Here is a 22,913-nt window from a genome sequence, read left to right on the forward strand (position 1 = left end):
GAAAATTATAAGCAAAAAGTCATAAAAAATTTTAATCTGTAGTTTAAATAATTGTAAAATAGTGAAAATATAGTATATAATAAATAAAAAATCAAATACTTTTTTCTCGATAAACTTCTATCTTCTGAGAACAAAAATTTTTCTAATGTTTTATGTTTTTAAATGTTTTCAAATGTTTTGTACTTAAATATTTAAGTACAAAAGTAAAATAATATATACTTTTGTCTTTTATTTCAGTGAATAAAAAATATCAAATGAAAATAAAGGAAAGAAAGAGAATTATTATATATATCTTATTTTTAGAAATTTTTATTTTTAATAGTTATCAAACTTCTCTTTTATTTTCTCACGTAATAGATAATACAAACAATGCAGGGGTTTAATAATCAATTAAAAAATAGCTGAATAACATTGAAAATAACATTGAAAATATACATATAGGATAAATAATATTATGAATTATTTTTTATGGTGATGAAATTCTTCAAAAAAATGGAAATATATAAATTTGTTACATTGCATATATCATATGATAACATGATTATCATATATAAAACAATGAATTCTATGAAATCTTATTGCAAAATTCATTGGATTTTCAAAATTATTTTGTTTTTCATCAATATGTATATGTAAACAAATGTAATAAATATATAATATATTGATAAAAATTGCTGTTAACTTTAGATTGTTAACTACTTATATAAGCTTATGCATGTAAATTAACATTATAATTATATAACACAACGAGATTGAAAAATTTTTGTATAAAATTATTCCATATACGGAAATCATATTTACATTAAGCTATTATATCATTTCTGTAATTTTCTTTGCTATTGTGAATATTTTAACATATTGATTAGATAATATACTATTTTGTAATGTAAATGGACACTGTCGAATTCGTGAATCCAATAACAGAATACGTTGAAACCTCGCATTTGGTAGATATATTTTTGTTAATTATTCATTAAATTATTCATTAAACAATTCATTAACTTTTCAGATATGGAAACTTATATAAACATTCCATTACTGAAATTCTTCCATTTACGTATAAATTAAAATCATTACTTTTTTTCTGTAGAATAATAAAAAACAGAAAAAATACTCTCAGAAACTGATATAGTATAACTATGTATAGTAATTAATTATGTATAATTATGTATAGTATATATAAATTATACTATTTATTGCTATAGCTTCTTTTGTTTCTTGTATAAATGCTAAAATACGATTGGAATGTAATTTTAGAAAATTTAAATCCGCCTTCTTCAATATTGAATGTATTTTTGATCCGAGTTATATATTTCTAATACGAGCTTTTACATTTTGCATTATTTAACAAAAATCGAAATAATTTTGTTTAATTACGTGATATTCATATGTATGAACTAAGTAATAAGTTTTGTTTATTATTATATTAGAGATACTATTCTATTATATATTTTGAAATTATTGTATAAATTTTTTTAAAATTGAAAATTCAATATCGAGATTTTTAAAAAATTTTCAAATTTTTCTTTTCATTAATTTTTGATATCCCCTTCAAAGATTTAACTCATGAATAATATCAATTCATAAACTTTATTATAAAAATTTGAAAATTTATAACAATTTTTCCTTTCTCCTTTTAAAAAGCAATTATACATGGATTCAAAACAAACAATTAACATAATATAAGAATGATTATTCATTTATATAATGAGATGTTCAAATAAAACTTTTCAAAATTTATATTTTTGATAATGTTTAGAGAAAATCGCTTCCTTTTTTCATTTTTTTTCGAATGCAATAGCAACTTTATATTTCAAAATTGCTTCATTTAGCTTTATGTTTCAAAATTACAATATCTCGTTCTTTTGGCACACATTGCTCTTTCTTAATTTGTATAAGAAAATTTTTAGAAATTTTACAAAATATTATTTAAATAGTTCTAAAAACTTTCATAGAATATTTAATTTTTATTAAGAATGAAATGTCTTCTTGCGATTTAATGAGCATATTTTTTATTTCAAGGTAAATCCATTTCTCCTCTATTAATAAGTATTTCATTCTTACTTATTATTCACAATTTTAAAAGTAGTTATAAGTACGAATTATACTTGCACGATTTATGTAAATCATTTTTATATATTCATTGTAAAATTAAGATGTATTTATTGTTGACATCTATAGTAGACTACAAACTAGTATTTCTTGTTGTTAATGAGTCTTCACTAGTCAAATGCCTTTAATACTGCTGACAATAAGAAATGGAACTATTTATCGTTAGATATAGCAAAAACGTAATTCATATATTATATTAATATATATGCATGTTTTTTCTCGATTTACATAACACAATCGCATCTGATAATATATATGCATCGTGATAATTTTCCATTGTATATGCAACATATCATATCATATATACAATAAGATTTAAAATATGTATTTATAGTAAAAAAAAAGTATTTGTTTTTTTATACTATTTACTAATTACTTAAACTGATTAAAATTTTACGTAAAAAAATGAAATATAAAAAATTTTTAATTTTTTCTTATTGAATTATTGACATAAACAATTGACAAATCTTTTATCAGATGATAGTTTTCATTAAGAAAAATAATTTCTATCTGAAAATTTTTTTTCTATCTCTATTTTATGAATCATAACACAGAAGAATAGCTGCATTTTCAAGAATTAATTTTATATTTTTAGATTGAATTTGGATAGCAAAAAAAAAAAAAATGCGTAACACTCATTTTATGTATTTCATATTCCTAAAATTTTATAATGTTTTGAATTTCATGTTGGGAATTTTAGTCGTGATAATTGTGTTTGACCAAACATTATTATTATCATTAATTATTATTATATATTTTGTAAGTAGAAGATATTATGCGTTAATTTTTTTTATAATTTAAGATCAATAAAGAATAAATTTGAATATTTTAAAATTTAATAACGTCTGCGATGATGATGTTATTGGCGAGATTAGTATGAGTGAAAATGAGAGAGATATTATCATAATTGTATAAATGATCTGATAATTAAAAAAAAAAAATAAGTATTATATATATAGATGAGCGTTGAGTAGATCGATTGCAATCTAATTGATATCGATTATGATCGATAAATGGAATATTGCGATTTTAAAATTTAGAAAAATGCTAAATTATTTAAGTCATATACTGTTCACTTCAAATTATATTTTTGGATATATTTATTGATTTCTATCACTTGGTATTATGAAATTTTATTTTCTCTATTTTAACCTTGATTTATATAGTGCTATCTTTTCATTTTAATTTAAATAAATAATTATCGTTGAAGATTAAATACATTTATTATATTCGTAATAATGATCATTAAATATATATATAATTGTTTTAAAATTCATTAATTGAAAAAGTACATTCCTGCATCTATCTATTCATCCAAATACAATCACTTACAAAAAATATTAGTATCCTTACATTGCAAATTTTATACAATGTAATAAGATTATGTACATATAAAGAAATGAAATCAATGTTTGAAGTTTCAAAATATAATTTTTCTAAATATAACTTTATAATAAGATAGAACAAAAATTTAAATTGTAAGATATTTAATAGTTTTTTAATACTCTATCATCTTGTAAAAAATATCTTCGGATAAAATTGTTTCCAAAGTGCTCGATTTCGTTTCTTTAAATAAATAATTTTCTGTCGACAAAAAATTGGTTATCCATTATGTTCTATATATTCAATAAAATCAGAATTTTCAAATAAAATGAATTTTCTTGTATCATAAAATAATATAAAATTTATAAATGATTGTATACATTTATGTATATTCAAATTATTAATTTTTTTTTAATTTTAATTTAAATTTTTCAAATTTTAAAATATACATTTTATTTTGTAACGTATTATTTTTCATAAAATATTTTTAATAAATATTTATTTGTTGCGAATAAATTCTTTCATTTATAATGAATCATTTACGGATTTTTGTAAATACCTTTAAAGTCCTTAATCCTTTTATTATATTTGCAATATGTTTATAAATGTGCTTATGTAGATTTCAATCTGATATATACATTAAAAGGTTAACAGATTACTTCATTCAAATGAGATAAATAAATTATCGAATAACAAATTATCTGAAAATAATTTATCTGATCTTGATACAAATATAAAGTTACATTTATTTTATTTTTAAAATTATATTAATTATTTTTCAAATTGTTATATTTTATCTGTATTTTAAATAAAATATTCAACAATGCGAAAAAATAGTAAAATGATTCAGATAAAATATATTTATTGGAAGTCAAATTTTTAAGATTTTATATGAAGCCTTAAAATATAAATATAAAATATAAAAATATTTAACATTTTACAATTTTTATTTCTTTGAAAGATTAAATTCATTTTTAAATTAAAAAGCAGATATATAGATTCTGAGACAATGTGACTCGATATAGAAAATAATGGGGATACATTCCTTGAATGAGTGTATAATGTTGAGAGTCTATGAATTTATGAATTTATGCATATTTATGAAAGGTTTTGAAAGTTAAAATGATTTTAAGAAAAAAAATTCAATAATCTCGCCAATTTCTTCATATTTTATCGCAGATACATATATATTTTTGCCATTGCTAGTTCAATAATATTATAAATGTATATTGTAACATGTTGAATTATATATAGTGTAAAGAAAACATAATATCTATTACGATTTATCATTCATATTATTCGATAATTATTATTATTCGTTTAAATATCTAAAAATTTATTTAGATGTCTAAGGACAAAAATATTTCATAAAAATAAGTAAAATGGATTTAATTAATGATAATATGATATATTATTATTACGTATATTTCTTCTATTGTCATAGTTTGTCATAGTTCATTGTCATTCAATAAATTAATTTTGCTGTTTATGTATAAACGAATCAATCGAACGTTCTCCTATAATAATTTTTAAAATAAAAGAAAAACTCAGGAAAAGACTGTCTGTGAAATTTTAAAGAAAAATGAATTGAAAAAATACTATTCTACGAAAGTGACTTATTCAAGAAAGAATAAAAAGTTAATTGAAATATTGGAATCTAATTAAAAGATTGGAATATAAAGATAACGATGTTAATATATATTCCTAATTAAAAGATTTCGAATAATTATCATATTTGTTTCAAAAATTTAAAAATTTATTATTATACTTAAACAAATAGTTATTATACTTAAAATATTTAATTGATACTTGTAATCTGTATAAATATGTACATATACAATTTTCTTTAAAATAGAAGACTAATTGCCTTATGAATTTTGTATACATATGATACAATAAATGTATTTTGAAAAGAAATTGACATTTGTGATCGGTAATTTTCGAGATTCAAGTACAAAATTTCAAAATTTTATATTTGAGAAAAGAACAAGAATTTTAAAAAGTTTGTTTTTTTGCAATTCTATATTTAAGAATTGTTAAATACTAATTGTTAGATAGATTAAAAAAATTTCTATCGGATTATTACTTTTATTACTATTTCATATCACAAAATTTTAAATTTTCAGTTTTCAAAGAAAGAAAAATTTTGAAAAATTATATCTTAATATTTGGAATGAAAATCGAATAGTTTTTATAAAAGAATTGTTATCAGAACGATAAAAGGTCGTTGAAAATAATAAGTATTGAATCGGTAAATTATTTTTTTATAAGATATTTTAAATAATTTATTGTTTATAATAAAATCAGTCGAAACTTTTATATATATATCAATATAACATTTCATTCTGTTCACTTTATGCATAAAATATGTATAAAATATATGCTTTCACGTTAATTTAACAAAAATGAAATTCAATTAAAAAACTTTTAATAACAAAATGTCGTTCAATGAAAAAATATCAACGTAAATACATCGTTGGTTACAAAAATAAAAAAATATAAATTATAATAATTTTTCATTAAATATAAATCAATTAATACAAAATATTATATATAAATGAATAGAATAGAATTTTTTATAATTTTCCGATTGTTGGCGACATATTATTTAATCAAGAATTAAAATAAATAAAAAAAATTTCTTTCTCTCTTCAGAGCTATTGATAATTGGATAATTGATTATTATCTGGTTTGTCTGATTTTATTTTATTTAAGAAAAATGCAATGTCTATTAAAGTGTCTATTAAAATTAAAAATAAATATAAATTTAAAAAATTATTATAAAGACATTTTACTCGATTTTTCTTTTCTTCTTCTATCATCGTTGTAAAGGAGAAGAAGAAAAAAAAGACAAAAAGATAAATAATTTATTCGCGAATAGTAATAAGATCAATTTTAATGCGTAACTCGCAAAATAAAAACATATCCAAAATTTGAAATACATATAATAATAATTTTATAAAAATAATAATTATTAAATAATTTTCTAGTCAATCCTTGAAATACAGTTTCTCAATTAAAAGTTAACCAAATTAATGGTAAATCTAAATTTATCTAATTTTTATTAATATTATCGATGATTTCTAACAAAATTGAGTCAATTTAGTATATTTAGAGAAGATTGTATACTAAGCATGTAATTCAAGATTTGACCATATTTAATAATACTAAGATATCGTTTCCTTTACTACAGTAAGTGCTTACAAAGGGCTTGAGTCTATGTCATTTAGATTAAGTTAGGTTAGATTACCCACTTAAAAATATTATTGCTTCAGATTTTCGAATTATCAACAAATTCAAAATTATTTAATCAAATTCGAATCTGTATGCAATAATCCCATTATTATTCGCGAATAACATAGAAAAACCATTGTTACGAGATGATCGAATTACTCGAAGAACGTAAAGTAACGAAATATGAATATTCGAGAATTATTAGTATCGATGCTGAAGTATATGAAAATCTCGAATATACAAAGAACTTAATTCCATAATGCATAGGTGTTATTTATCGTACTATACACCAATTATATTTACGATTATTGAACGTATACGTTCTTTCTGCCAATGTTTATGAGGAAATGTGAATGCAAACGAGTGCGTCTTTTGTATTTATAAAAACTATGATAATAACGAAGGAAGAAATATAAATTGTGTATATATGTGCATCGTTAAAATCGTTCGTATTTTTAACACTGAAAGATATTATCGTTCGCGAATTTGTTTATACGTTTTATTCGCGCTATCATGTTTTAGTGATAAATATATATACATATATAATATAAAAAATGTAAAGAATAATATGCAGAGAGAGAGAGAGAGAGAGAGAGAGAGAGAGAGAGAGAGAATGAACGTCGTGTCGTTTCGCGAGTGTTTAAAGAACGTTGAATTTGAGATAACAAATAAAAAAAATCGAGATTCAATTGTAGTTTGTACGAGCTCGAGAAACGATAGGATGAAAATAGAAAAGAATATTTATTTGTAATATAATTGAGAGATTGGTGTATATATATAAATAAATCATATTGTTTACGAAATGGAAAATTCTGGAGACGAATGTAAAGTAATTTAATACATTCGAAATAAAAATTTATTATTTTTCTTTAATCGTGTGGCTTGTTATTTATCCCATTTTTCTTGATTTAATTATTACTTAAGAATATCTTTTATAATTAGTTATCTTTGCTTTGAACAATCAAATCAGTTGATCAATTAACTCGTAATTTAATGGTTATTAAATATAGATTAAAAAAATATCTAATAAAAATTAAAAAAAATATATTAAAATTGATTATCTAGTAAAAAATCACTTAATATATGATTATATTAAAATATTTTTATAAATCTATTAATAGTATTATGAATAGATAATAGAAGTTATAACCAAGATTATAATCAAAATATCAATAATTAATTTCCGCAATAAGATAATATTGAATTATATTACTAGACATAATCGATAATTTTATTAATAAATATTTATCAAATAATAGCAAATATATAAAATTAGCAAATAGAATTTCCATCTTAAATAATCTCAAATAAATTGATCATAATAATTAATATATTTGTGAGACATTTTTGAAGAAGATAGATTCAAAATACATTTTACTTTTATTATAATCAATATAAAATTATTGATTTCTTTAAAACTTATTTTAACACTATATTTCTATACTTTGTTTTATTTTATTAAATAATATAATTTTTAAATCGATTCGATTTTATTGAATAATAAGTTATTTCATTCACATAATGAAATCTTCGTTGAAAACCCCATTTTCACGTGTATATAATTCAAGCTTGCCATTTGTTACTTGAAAAATTGTATCAATTAAAATTAAAATTAGCAAATTATTTCTTCATTTTGCATGGATTTTTTTAAAAAAATCATCATAAAAAAATAAAATCTATTATAATAGGAATATTTGTATGTTTTCGAATTTATACTGTATATAATTTTTGATTGGTGATTATAGTAATCGATTATTACTGATTCAATAAAATGATTTCAAATGATTATAACTTAATAAATAAGTTAATATTTTCGTCATTTTTGTATTTATTTAGAATTCTTCTTCCAAAGATGTCTTATATATATTATCACTTTATATATGTCCTTGTAAAACATAATATATAATGATTCTCATTAAAAATAATGCAAAAATAAAAAAGAAAAAACTGTTAGGATCATTTGTTGATTCAACATTTGCAAAATGGTAATATCTAAATTTTCTAATCATAATTCAAAAAAATACTTAACATTAATTTGGAAATATATTGAATGATTTTGATACACTTTATGCACTTTGCTGTATGATTTATTTGCAAACTATGTGCAAGTATTTACTGTACAATATTTTATTCATAATTATGAGCATTACAATTTTTAAATATAAACTCTATCGAATCTTAATTGCAAATAATTTCTAACGGGAATCTCTTTTTCCATATAAATGGAAGAAGAAACTTTTGCAGGTTAAGCAATTATTTTTAAAATTATGTATATTAATATATCAATTAAGTTGATAATTGACATCAGAAAAAACTTATCCATCAACGATATCTAATGTCTGCGATCGAAGGATCGAAGATTCGTAAATGATAATAATTTATTGAGAGTTAAAGAAATTTCCATAATTTAAAAATTTCCCTGACTACAATAAAATAACAACGAAATTACGTATCAAATATATTAATCTCAAAAGCAAAAAAATTACGTTCGTATAATAAACCCTATAAATCATAAACTATTCCTTAACAAACACATTAAAAACCAACGAAGAACAGAGAAAAAAAATATAATAATGCTACGATAATACACGGATAAAACAAAGAATATTTTTCCAAGCATCCCCCTGTTGCTGCAATAATTTCTCGAACGATTACGTCGTTTAAATCCGATTCTTCAAAAAAGAAAAAAAAAAGAAAGGAAGAGAAGAAAGAAATATAATAAAGATCGCTATCCACGCTATTATTAAAAAACAATATCGATCAGAAGAAAAAAACGAGCGAACAAAGGTGAGCGAGACAAAACGAGAAACCATGAACAACCCAGCCAATAAAATACATTTCAGACGTGTTAGAAATCCATTCATGAAATCGATTTTTATTTCCTGCTCCCGCTCTCTCTCTCTCTCTCTCTCTTTTACCCTATATTTTTAGTTATCTATTTTTTTTCTTTCTTTCTTTTTTTTTTTTTTTTTATTTGAAATCACGTTTTGTTTGTAACATACAGGTTTATCCGGCGTTATGCTGTCGCGCGCGTGATACCGCTCGAAAGTCGAGACTGGGCCGTTAATTTACGAGTTTCCCGGAGGTATTACAACAAATCCGCGATCGAGGGACAAAGGCGAGCCAGCCGATTTTCATGCGCGTGAATATATCGATTCGAAGTTTAGTTAATCGCCGGAAACTGTCATCCCCCTCGCGGGACACCGCAATTCCTCCTGGCTGGAGACTCCTGTAGAGGAAATCTATAGGGTGTATCAAATATAGTATTATTGCTAGCTGGATATCATTAAGGGATTGAACGTGGGGATTTTGCTTTATTGAAAATGAAAGAATAATGTAGAGGGAAGATTCTGAAAACGAATTTTGTGTTATTCTAAAATGTGCCTCGTAGAAATATTTTTATTTTTTCTTCGTTGAATTTTCAAGATTATATATATTTCTTTATCGTCAATGAGATGTGCGCGATTAATTGCCATGAAATGATAATGAGTTCGATAAGTTTTGAAAAGACGATTGTTCTTATACATAAATCTTTGTTATGAAAGATATTTGAAATAGTATTTGGAATAGAGAGATAGGATATATTGAATAAAGATTTATGTCAGAGATTTATCGTTAAGATAGATTTATGATAGAGCTACAGTGACTAGTTTTGACTTATTTTTTATTATTTTTAGGAATTAAATAAGAATTAATGTTTTTATACTACTATTAATTTGATCGATCGTGCGACTTTTTTAATTTTGTAATAATAATCTTTCTACATCTTTTATTTTTCTTTTAAATTTCTGTGATACGTATCTGCACATAAAATGTTTTTATGATTATTGTCTTTTAATATTATTTTTATTTATTTTTATTGTTGTTTTATTTATATTTTCCAATATATTCCAAAATATAATTTAATGTTTTTCTTGTTAATTAGAATTTTTCGTAAGTGAAATATTTAAAAATTGTTTAAAAAACAAAAATGAAAATAAAAAAGAATTTATGATTCGCATAATATAGGTTTAAAAAAGCGAAAAATTAATTATTGTATTTTGATTAATATGTTTTTGTGTCAAATATCATGTCCATAATTGTTTATCAAAAAATAATGTTTTAAAAACTCAAATAATTTTCTGTAAAAAACAATGCATCATTAAAAATTATTATACAATAAATAAGACATAAAATTTAAAATTAATTTTAAATATTATAATGTTTAGAAATTAAAAATTTATTATTGTCACATTTGCAATATTTATTCATTATGTATTATGTTAGAGATATATACCGTGTAATATTTTGTTCACAATGCAATATATCATAAAATATAAATACGTAGCATGAGACACGAACTCAATGTACAATAATCAAATTCGAGAAAAAGTTGATCAAAATTCGAAATAAACAGCTTTTTCATAGTATAATATATTTGTTATATATGTTTACTATAAATCATTTATTTGACAATAAATTTTAAAATATAATAATTATTCAAATATAATAAATTATAAATCTTCAAAGTTGACATTTTGAAATTTCCCTCATTATTTGAGAAAATTATTTGGATAGTATAATGTCTTCTTTTGAACTAATTGATTATTAATGAATAATTTTTGTGAAAACATTTTTTTATTACTTTAATCCCTGAGATATTCGATATATATCCAGTTAAACTACTCTTGTTTTATTTCTATGCACGCATAGAAATATTGTATACACATAACATCGAAATATGCATCATGAGGAATGCAAATTGCGCCAATACGGCGGCGATGATATTTCGTGAACATCCATTCAATGCTGTACACTGAAGCGTATATTTTGTCGCATATCCTTCTGTCGCATATGCGGCATCATAAACGGACATCATAAACGGAAAAGAACACAATTGTTATAATTTAATGTAGGAGAAAGGAGGCCAAGGACACAATAATCGATACTTTATTTGGCAACCAGAATCCTCTAAGTTTTAATATTTCGTTCGAGTTTTCTGTTGAATTATCATAATTACGAAAAAGAAAAAATAGTTGTAAATCATTTAAATTTATAATTTTATTTCTCATTGAAAACCTGAAATGCCTCTTATTCATTTCTGTTTCGATGTAACGATCACTGCATTATATTATATTTGCGCTTACTTAATTCAAAATAGTTATCGATCACATTTCTCGTGTTCTTTAAAACGTTTTGCTATTTTTAATTTGATATTATTTTTAATTTGATTTATAATTTGATATTTTCTTTCGATTATTTTTTTTTGTTTTTAATTGTTTTGTTTTTTTTTTTAAATTTGCTTGCGAACATCTGATTTTCCTTTTTCTTTGTATTTTTCTATTTTTCTATTTTTCTTTTATCATGTCTTATTTCTTTTATCATTTCTCTTAAATTATTTTCTATTTCATTCTAATTCTTATCTATTGTATTCACTTTGAAATATTTTTTAACAGTTCAGTTAAAAGAAATATAATTTCTTTTTAAAATATATGCAAATAATAATTAGAATAATTAGAATCAGAATATTAAATGAGAAATATAATATCAAAACTGGTTATATTCATTCTAAATCGATAGAAATATTTAGGAATTTTTTTCGAATATTAAAAATAAAATTTTAAACATATTGTTAGCAATACAAAATATTAATATTATTTTCATTTGAAAAATATTTTTATAATTTCTGAAATATTAGTGATAAATTGTTATCACATAGAAACTTTTAATAATGATATAAGTTTTATCATTAACCTAAAATTGCAAAATGAATTGAAAATAATTAATGATAAGTATTAATTAAATTTGTGTGAACTTATTTAAATTGAAACATGAAAAAGAGTTTAAATAATAAATAAAATTATATTTAACTTATAATAATAAATAATTTAAAGATATGAAAAACGATAATTTTTTTTTCAACATTAACTACAAGTTTGTATTAAATAGTTAAACAATTAAATATATTTCTTTAATTTTTGTTCATATAATTGTTTAAAATCGTGAATCAAATCTGTAATTTATATTTTTTAATTTTTTTAATTATCACCAATTTTTTTTCGAAATCTCAATATCAAGTAATTTTTCACGCTTAATTTTAATTTTTGATATATCAGTTTTATTGATTCGCATTACAACATTTTTCTCTCGCATATTTTTGCATGTTTTCTTCACTAGATTAACATATCCGGAAATGGAATACTTGACATAAATATCTTTTCACAAATTAAACTTATTAAAATACTAATTAAATAATGTTTAAATGTATTTGATTTGTTTTTCTTTAGTTAATTGTATCAATATCAATTTCATGATAGATGTAACTTTATTTTAAATACATTATATATTTTTATATATACTTTTTAGAATATAATAATAAACATGGAGATATTTAAGATGAAACAATTGTCGACGCGACGGTTTTTGATAACAATTTTGATTTTCAATTGAAATATTCAAATCAGTTTTCATACTGGTCTTTGATGCAGTAAAATCAAGAATGTCAAATTGTAATAAATATCTCAATATTTTTCAGAAAATAGATGTGGCGAATTTTGATAATATACATTTCAAATATTTCGAGAATTTTTTTTAATTTTTACAGAAAATGTTGCAGCTTAATAGAATAATTTTTATCAAAGAAAACTTCTAATTAATAATCTACACGTACTATACTTCAAAATATGCATGGAAACTTTATTAAAATTATAATGAAACTTCATGAATGAAGATTAAATAAAATTTTTTAAACGAATTATAAATTTTGTTATGCATAATACTGATCTCATATTCTTTGCCCATATTTTTCAATAAATGAATTCATTTATTCAAATTTGTTATTTGATAAAATTATACAAATTATATAAACAATGCGATATCAATCTTATGAATTTTTAAAGTTTCCGAAAATTGAATATTTTTATTTGATAGAGCAATAATCTCAATTTCTGTTTAGGAAATTATGAATTCCTTCATATTATTTATTGAAATATAATAATGTCATTTCTCAATAATTGATAATTAATATATATATATATTTAATAAAATTTGATGTCATTATTTGTTTCGTGTTGGACCATGATGAGTTAAAATTGAATATACATCATATTAAATTCAATTGACAATATTCCAATTGCAATATTTGTGCGAATAAATAAATGCATGAAAGATTAACGTTCTTGCAATGTCAAATTATATCTGAAATATTTAATATGAGAATCAGATTCCACAATCGCTTTTTAATTTTTTTGCAATTTAAAATAAAGTTAAACTCGACATTTTGTTTTTAATTTTATTTTTAATTCTTTTCATTAATTTTTTTCATTTTATTCTTTATTAAATATTCTTTATTAAATAATACGAACGAATTTAAGGAATCTTTTAACGACTTAAAAATTATTTTTATCCGTTATTAATTAATTATTAATTATATTTTACGATTAATATAGTAAGAAAAGAGAATAATATACGCTAAAAGATTTTGAAAATATTTAATCTTATTTATTTTCTATAAGATACACTAGAAAAGAGAATAATATATGTTAAAAGATTTTAAAAATACTCGATCCTATTTATTTTCTTTCAGCATTCCTGGTTAAGTGCCAAGATATTATTCGATTATTTATAGAATTTTTCAATGAATAATTCTACTTTAGGAATTGGTCCGTAATACTACTTCCCAAGTGTACAATAATGCTTTCGAAAATATTCTACTTTCCGATTCTAAAATCGAATCCCAACGAGACCTTATATCCACTTTTCCTATGCCAGTGAATAATGGTGAAATTTCCTCCAGGTTCTGAATCCTTACACCTATGAATTCCTTAGAATTGTTGAAAAGTTTCTATTTTATATTGTAAAATCTGTTGATACATGATACTTTTGGATAATTATTATGAATATAAAAAAAGAAGTTTAAAAAAATAGTATCACTTTATATATTGAGAAATAATCAGTTAAAAGATAGTAGAATGAAACAATAAAATTTAGATTTTTTTGTTTTGAAAAATATTAAAAATATGCAGTCGTATTTTGGTCAGAGTTAGATTGATTTTTATTAGAATAGAAGTATTATGTATAGAATACATAAAAAATGATTTTAATCAAATTTAGTTTTTATCGATTTTATAGTATTTTAATCATCATAAGGATCAAATATTTCAAAGAAATTATAATTCTCGTATATTATTTATAATATAATATATTATATTTTGTATTTGAATAGATTAGCAGGAAAATAATGGTTCTTCAACACATAATAAAATATATTGAAACACAAAATAAGAAATAAATCATTATAAACAAAAAAGATAGTTTTATTTTTTTGTAAATGGATTGATTTCTTAAAAATATCTTATTTATGTATGAAAGCAGTTTTTCCAATGTCAGAATCAATAGAATGCTTAATATTTAACATGTAATCCTTACGTTATGATGCAGAGTTTTAATCAAAGTTATTATAAATATGTAAGCAAACATTATTAAATATTATATTAATCTAGTTGAATTTATTTACTTATTCATACTATTAAAAAAACAAAATTATTCACAAATTTATCATTCTTATCTTCTAAATAAAATCAAAGCATCAAATCATAATTATTTTGCAATATGCCATCATATTCAAACTAATTCCGTTTTATTAGTAAGTCCTGTTTTATTAGTAATGTGTTACTTATAATTTAATTTCAAATGTTAAAAATTTCAAAAGTTAAAAATTAATACAATTTTAATATCATTTCTCAAGATATTGCATCGATACGATTCTTTAAGTTTGATTTTCGTTATGAGTATATGAGAATATGATGCAAATAAACAAAAAGAAAAAATTGATTTTGAAAAATTTTTCAATATAAATTTTCTAGAAAAATAAATTTTCTTTTTTAGATTTATTTCTACCAAACTTCTAATAAACTGATTCGTAATTTGATGCATGCTTTCTATACTCTTTATACATACATATTAATAAATCAGATGTTCTATTCTATTCACACATTCGTGTCCACAATAATAGTATTGCACTAATTTGACGGGTATAAGCTAATGACTTATTATGACTGTCTTTTCGACTAGTCGTAATAAGTAATACTTCTTAGTGGACTGTATATAAGTTACTCGTGCGGAGCGCTTGTCTATTGGAAAGCAGTCTCTCATAATGTCGCTCACGTAATCGTGTCTGACGGTCAGAGCACGATGTGTTCACAAACTAATTGTCGTATCCGGCAATCGGACTACGACGTGATCACCATAAGATTCTATTTGGAAGTGACGATAGATAATCGTGTCCAACGCGGAAAAAACACCTTCCTAGTTCAATTGGGAGGGTCATAGTTTTCCGATGGGGAGCATACCAATAACCAATAATATCGCAGTGCTCGATTTGCGCACTATTACCCAAGTTCCTCTCTTGGTGATGATTTGTATACAAGATGTCAAGACAAGCGGGAGTATTTTACAGGCCTCCTCGAACCAGAACAATGTTACTCATCGTTGAGTCAACCGTGTCTGGAACATATAATGTTAAGATTCAATTAGGGCAAAGTATGGTAGAAATATGAAATCATACATGCCGACTAGTTCAGATTGTTCAAAAGTTAGTCGTAAAAATAGGAAAGGACTTCTATAACTGAATAAATCTTTGTTTATAGATCTCGCGAACACCAAATTTTTTTAAAACATCCGAAGATATTCAAGAATTTTCTTTCAGATTTTTTAATTTTCAAATCCAAGATTTCCATGATTATGTTGATATATGTTAACTGATTTTATTAGAATTTATTTTTATTTTTACTTATTTTCGTTGATTTTATTTTAATTATAAGTTAAATTAATAATTGAATTAAAATATTTTAACGGAAATGATCGGAAATAATACTAAATCATTATTTTTATAATACATCATACATATCATATCATATAAAAAATATCAAAAAATAAATCAAATACAATATCGAGAGCGAGATATATAATAATAATTGATCTTAAAATAATGTTGGAAAGTGTGATTGGTCGCAATTGTTTGCAAAGTGTTTATATGGAATTTCATATTTGTTGTTATTTATTTTTTTTCTCTAATATTAAGGCATATTTAAAACTCTAATTACGTTATTAATTTTTAAAGTTTACTTATTATACAATTTTTAAATCTTAGCATTATAATATATAGGGTAGAAAAATCAATCAGATATATCATAACTTTTGATCAATATAGAATTAAAAGAAAAAATATGAACTATTATATAATATGGTGTATTTTTATTGTGCGTCTGTGACATATTAACATACAAAATTGAATAAATGAAAAATTTCAAAATAAGTGGATTAAATGTGGCAAATCAATATTATAGTCATCAAGATAGCTAAATTGTTTGTTAAATTTCTTCGTATAAAAATATCTAAAAGAAATATTAGAAATATTGCAATCAATTTAATATAAAAGAATTACGATAATATATGAAATGCTAAAGAAGATGAAAAAACAATTTCAACACAGATTATAAAAATATTTTTTTAATAAAGGAAGATATATTGAAAAATAGTCACTTTTAAATTATGCTATTTTAAACATGTAAATATATATACATAAAATCAATTCCTTTTTGAGTTACCATGTTGTACAAAGTCCAACGATATTTTTGTATAATACATTGAGTGCTGTTGAGAACCGAAGCGTTAAAATTTGAAAGGTAATAACTCAACAATGATTTATAAAAAATATTTCTAGTTTGCGTTATAACTATATTTTATTTTTTTTTAAATGTAATTAGTTTATAATTTGTAGAGATTGTATCTTTGACTTCGTGCTTAACCTGAGAAATAATTAAAAATATTTGAGTTAAAGATGAAAAAATTCGAATTTTTATATTCTCACTTAGTAATTTTATAGATAGTAAATTATATACTTATATATACTTATATATATTATTTTATTTGAAATATTTAAAATAAAATATTCATAAGTTATTCAAAGCTTTATTAAAAAATTATGCTGGAAATAATAATGTGAATTATATAAGAATGAATTAATTTATAAAAATTAATTAAATTTTTCTTCAAACGTATACACAAACTTCATGATTATCTTTTATTATACTGTTTTTTAAGTATGTGTATAGAGTGTTAATATATTCATAGCTTTGGAGAATTGATTCTATAGGCCAAAACAAATACAAAAACTAATCTTTAAAGATATATCAAATTGTAAACACATTTTATATTCGTATCAAATAAAACGAAGCGCGAAAATGATAATATAATAGAGACAAAGTGATTTTATACAAATTTCAATTGATTATAATTTAATAAATAAATCTTAACCAACACTTTTGTAAAGGAATTTTTTTTAATCTCTAAAATTAATACTCCAAATTATTCCACGAATATATTATCCTATATAATTATATAATGAATAAATAATAAATAAATAAAAACAGAAAATAATATTTATATTTTAAAATAATTTATTATAAATTGGTTTTATTTTCATCTTAAATAAAGTTTGATCAGATTCGTTTTCTTTTGAATATTTCTATATATTCAGTTATGTTATATCAATAATGAAAAATTTAAAAAACGGCATACATTCGTAACAAAGAACAATAATAATTTCAGACTTGCAAAATAAGCTATTTAAAATTCAAAGTCCCAGTCCCTTGGATTATGTTCGTTGATGATAAAAACTCATTGCCTTGTTTGCTCTCAATCCGTATATCTATTTAAAATAGAACTTTTTTTCCCACAATTCTCGAATAAAGTTACACGCACGTATTTCGCGAAAGATAAATGCAATAAATGCAAAGTAATTCAAAATACAGTCATACATTTTTCATTATATGCATTTTTTTAGTTAAAAATTTAATCAAAGTTGAGAATAATAAATTGAAAACGTTATTTCCTTTTTATTAACTCCTTTGAAAGTAAAATATATTACCAGATTTTTACGAAATTGAAATAAATCAGTTATAAATATTATTATTTAATTATAAACTTATATAATTTCAAGAATATATAGATATATAGATTCAGGTTTCTAATTTGATTAAAAATTTTTAATTTACGACGAATTATAAGTATTTATTAATTGGATATAAATATTATTTTCTGCAAAATAATACATATTATATAAAAATATTTTTTTATACAATTATATTCTATTATACAAAATATCATATAATTAATAAAAATCAAATGATGATTCGATATGTAAAAATTTATCAAAAAAGAAAAAAAAAAGATTTTTTCGTTTGAGAATTTATTTTCGAATAAATTCAATTTGAAAATTTTTCAAGTACAAATAAAATTGGCTAATTTCTGATTGGATACGAATTAATTATCATAGATTCAATAAATTTAATAAATTATTTTACATATATTATATAAAATAATTGAAAAGTATAGAATAAAATTTAATTATATCGAACACGTATTAAGAAATTATTTCAAATTCGATTTTCACAAAAATTATTAAATGAAAAAATTTTTAAATGAAAAAAATTTATTCTTTATTTTTTGCTTATTTTTAAATTAACCATTGCTAGAAAAATTCAATTATATTCGATTGAGGTAGGAAATTTCAATTGTCCTTGAAAAATGTTGTTTGTTTTTGAGTTATGTCAATTATAAAATATCAATGTAAATAAATTTGTATAGTTATTATAATTTATTTAACATTAAAAAACGTGATTGCAGAATCAATAATTAATTTTAAATTATAAAAATAATTTGATTTCTATTCGATAGAATTATCATAATCATTCCGCGTTAATAGATTATTTTTGATCTTAGAAATTTTTTTCAAATATGTTATATATATTTTAAACTATATAAAATTCGAAAAAATTTTTAGAATCATTTTACTTATTTCAAATTTATTTAACAAATATAAAATTTTGAATTTTACAATATTTTGATATATCAATCTTCATAAAGATTTGCAATTATCTATTATTATCTTAAATATTTATTGAGTTTGAATTACTTTTCTCTTAATCGTAATTTAGAAAGTTTAATATATCCGAATATAATTTTTTTATTTTGAGAGAATAATTCTTTAACATTGAAAATTATAAAAAAAATTTGTATTTTTGAATTTTATAATAGTCACTGTATATGAAATAAAAAAAAAAAAATAAAGAAAAGGATTCTTCGTTTCACATTTTCTTGTTCATTATATGATAAGTTCTATGATTTGTTATATAACAGAAAAAATATTATATGGTATTATAAAATATTTTCTCTTTATTTTTTTAATTCTTTTTTAAACACAGTAGTTATATAACATATTTTGTTATATAAGCTATTAATATTCGATACTTTTGAAGAGATTGATTTTAAAGATCATAGCAAATAAAAAAGTTAATATTGTTGTAACAATTTGACATTTTTTTATAAAATTCTATTTGTAATTAAATTTATTTTATGAATCATGGCTTGATAAATCTTGGAGATACGCATTAGTGGTTCATAGAAAATTAATAGTGGATAAGATGATGGACAAGTAAATAGGTAAATAATTCTGTGAATAATAAATACTTGATGTAGAATTTTAAATAATAAAATAATTAAATCTTATTTCATTACCAAAATTAAATATGATATTTTTATATGACTATATAATACCATAATCAATTCATTATTCATGAATATTAAAGAAAAAATCAATTAAAAAAAGTCATTTATTCAGGTATTAAATAAAAAATTTTTAAATTATTGCATGTAATATATAATGCATATAATAGCATAGCAAGTACTTTTAAATCTGACTTTTTTTTTTGAGAAAAACTGAAAGAAAAAGTGTACGAAGAACGATCTATCATTCCAGGAAACATGATGAATTATATAATTATATAACCTTATACTGTTGTTTCATGTAAAGAACCGAAAGAGCATCTGTAATTATTCATGTCGGAAAATGTGTCGTTACTGATGGATATCACGCCACTTATAACACAAGTAATAATTTTATATACCAATAAAATCTATATAAAACAATTTTATCGCATTATTGGAACCATTTAAAAAAATATTCAAATATATTTTTTCATTCATTAAAAAATGTAATATAAAAAATATATTAAATAAAAAATAATGATTTTAAAATAATTAGGAAATAATGACAAAAAAATTTCTTTTCCAAGATATTTTCTTTATTAAAATCATTTAAATGGCGCTGTAATATTTTTTATATCATGAAAATATAATGAAAATATTTAGGCGAAATTCCTTTTAATTAGAATTAATGAAAGTTTGATAATTAAGAAGAAAGAAGTATCCATTATATAGTAAAAAAAAATATTATTATTATCGAAATATAAAAGCAAGTTACGAGAAAATGTTTCGAATAATATTTTAATATCGCAAATAAAGTATCTTAGCTCACATTATTCTAATAAACACATTTATAATCTAAAAGTACCAATTAAAAATTATTCAATCTTTATCATTCAATGCATATAAATTAAAAATCGCTCTTTTCCCTTTTTTTAATTTATCCCTTTCCAAATTCTCTTCAATGATCAAAAACTGTAACTATACTTTATCGTTAAAAAAACGGATTGGTTGAAAATTAATTGCAAATATTTATCAAACTTTTATTCCTGTCGCAGGAATTATTCGAAGGAAAATATCGATCATTAATCGTTAATACCGTTATTTCAACTCTAAGTTTTTTTTTTCACTGGGGCGAATGCATTACCCATATTGGTCGAAATAAAGCATCGTCATAACGTAATGTATTATACTTTCGAATGATTAAATTTCCGGCTACAGGCATGCTTTCAAAAGAAAATCATAGTTGATTTCGTTATTCTTCGTTTATTCCGCCTGCGTATATTTTACAGCGCGATTGGACGCTTTTCAACGCATGTACACGGTGTCTTTTATTCACAGAAAAATTCAATGGACTTGGCTAGTATTGTCATGGATTCAGGAATACAACAGCCAGAGTATCATTTGCGGAACGAGTCGACGAGCTACGATTTACTGCGTGAATGCGGAACGCGTTTGATTAAGCGTAATCTCCCGATGGGATCGGGAAAAAAAGTAAGATTAAATGCGGCAAGAGACTCGAGGTATTAATTCCTCTTTCCTTATGCGGTGGATCGTTTTATGCGGTATAGTGATCGATTTGTTGCTTATTTAAATTTTCTCCTTGAATTAAGTTAGTTTTGTTTAATTTCATTTTCTTCTTATTAATATTTTCGAATTTTTTTTTGTATTTTCTTATATCTATTTTTGTTTCTTCATTTTTGATTATTTTTATATTCTTTCATTTCTTATTGTATATTTATTATTATATATATTATTGTAATTATGTATAAATATATATTATTAATATTTATTATTATTATATACTAATACTGTTGTATTTTTTTGTTAAATTGTGTTTAGTTTTTTTTTCTATGATTTTACATTGGTCTTATTTAAATTGTTTCTTATTCTGTTATTATTTAATTTTTGTTCTAATTTTAATTTACTTTGATTATTTTTTTTTTATTTTTATTATTTTTTTTTCTTTTTGTTAGTTTAAATTCACTTTAACTATTTCTTTTTTTAAATTAATTAAAATCGGGACTTTATTAATTTTGATATTTTTAAAAATATGTTGTCAAAATAATCATTCTAGACAATTCTTACTGATACAAAGTCTTAATATTAGTGAGATAAAATTTTAGATAGTCAATTTAAACATCGAAATAAGTAAAAGATAATATACAAAAATATCGACTTGTTAAGATCTAAATAATTTACTTTTGCATTAAAATGAATTAAGTATAAACTAAGTCAATAGTTCGATCAAGATTATTTCTTTTAACTAAATATAATTTTTATTTTAACTTTATTATTTGAAGAATTTTTTTATGAAACTTTTATATTTTTATGAAAATATTTTTCATATTATATACAATTATACAAACGAAAAATATTAATTTCTTAAATTAATATATGTATTTTTATAATGGTACTCATTTAAATATTGAAATAATAAATAAAAATATAAAATTTTACTGAAAGTATTAATTATGAAAGATATATATTAAAAAAATTATAAGTTATAAAAATTTTTAACTGTTTTTACAAATAATTCTGAATTATTAATTATCAATTTTATAATTATGTATTTTTTTTGACAAAAAATAAGGACAAAATAATAAAATAAAACAAAAATGATGGTGGATATGCAAAATCCATTTAGTTTTATTTTAAAAATTCAAATACATCTGCGATTCTTTTATGTGATATTTCTTTTATATGTTTTTTCAAACACA

At 21.4% G+C, this 22,913-nt stretch overlaps 1 protein-coding gene across 1 annotated transcript in view; it reads left to right on the forward strand.

Annotated features, from left to right (window-relative positions):
- The window catches only part of LOC107998470 (uncharacterized), a 110,690-nt gene extending 88,763 nt beyond the window's left edge, over positions 1–21,927 (forward strand). The window contains exon 6 of the mRNA XM_062077700.1: positions 21,535–21,927. Within this exon, the coding sequence (XP_061933684.1) occupies positions 21,535–21,723 (189 nt within the window). The 3' untranslated portion in view covers positions 21,724–21,927. The remainder of the gene's footprint in view (positions 1–21,534) is intronic.
- The last annotated feature ends 986 nt before the right edge of the window (positions 21,928–22,913 follow it).

Source organism: Apis cerana, linkage group LG7 (assembly GCF_029169275.1).
Source record: "Apis cerana isolate GH-2021 linkage group LG7, AcerK_1.0, whole genome shotgun sequence".
Classification (NCBI taxonomy): domain Eukaryota; kingdom Metazoa; phylum Arthropoda; class Insecta; order Hymenoptera; family Apidae; genus Apis; species Apis cerana.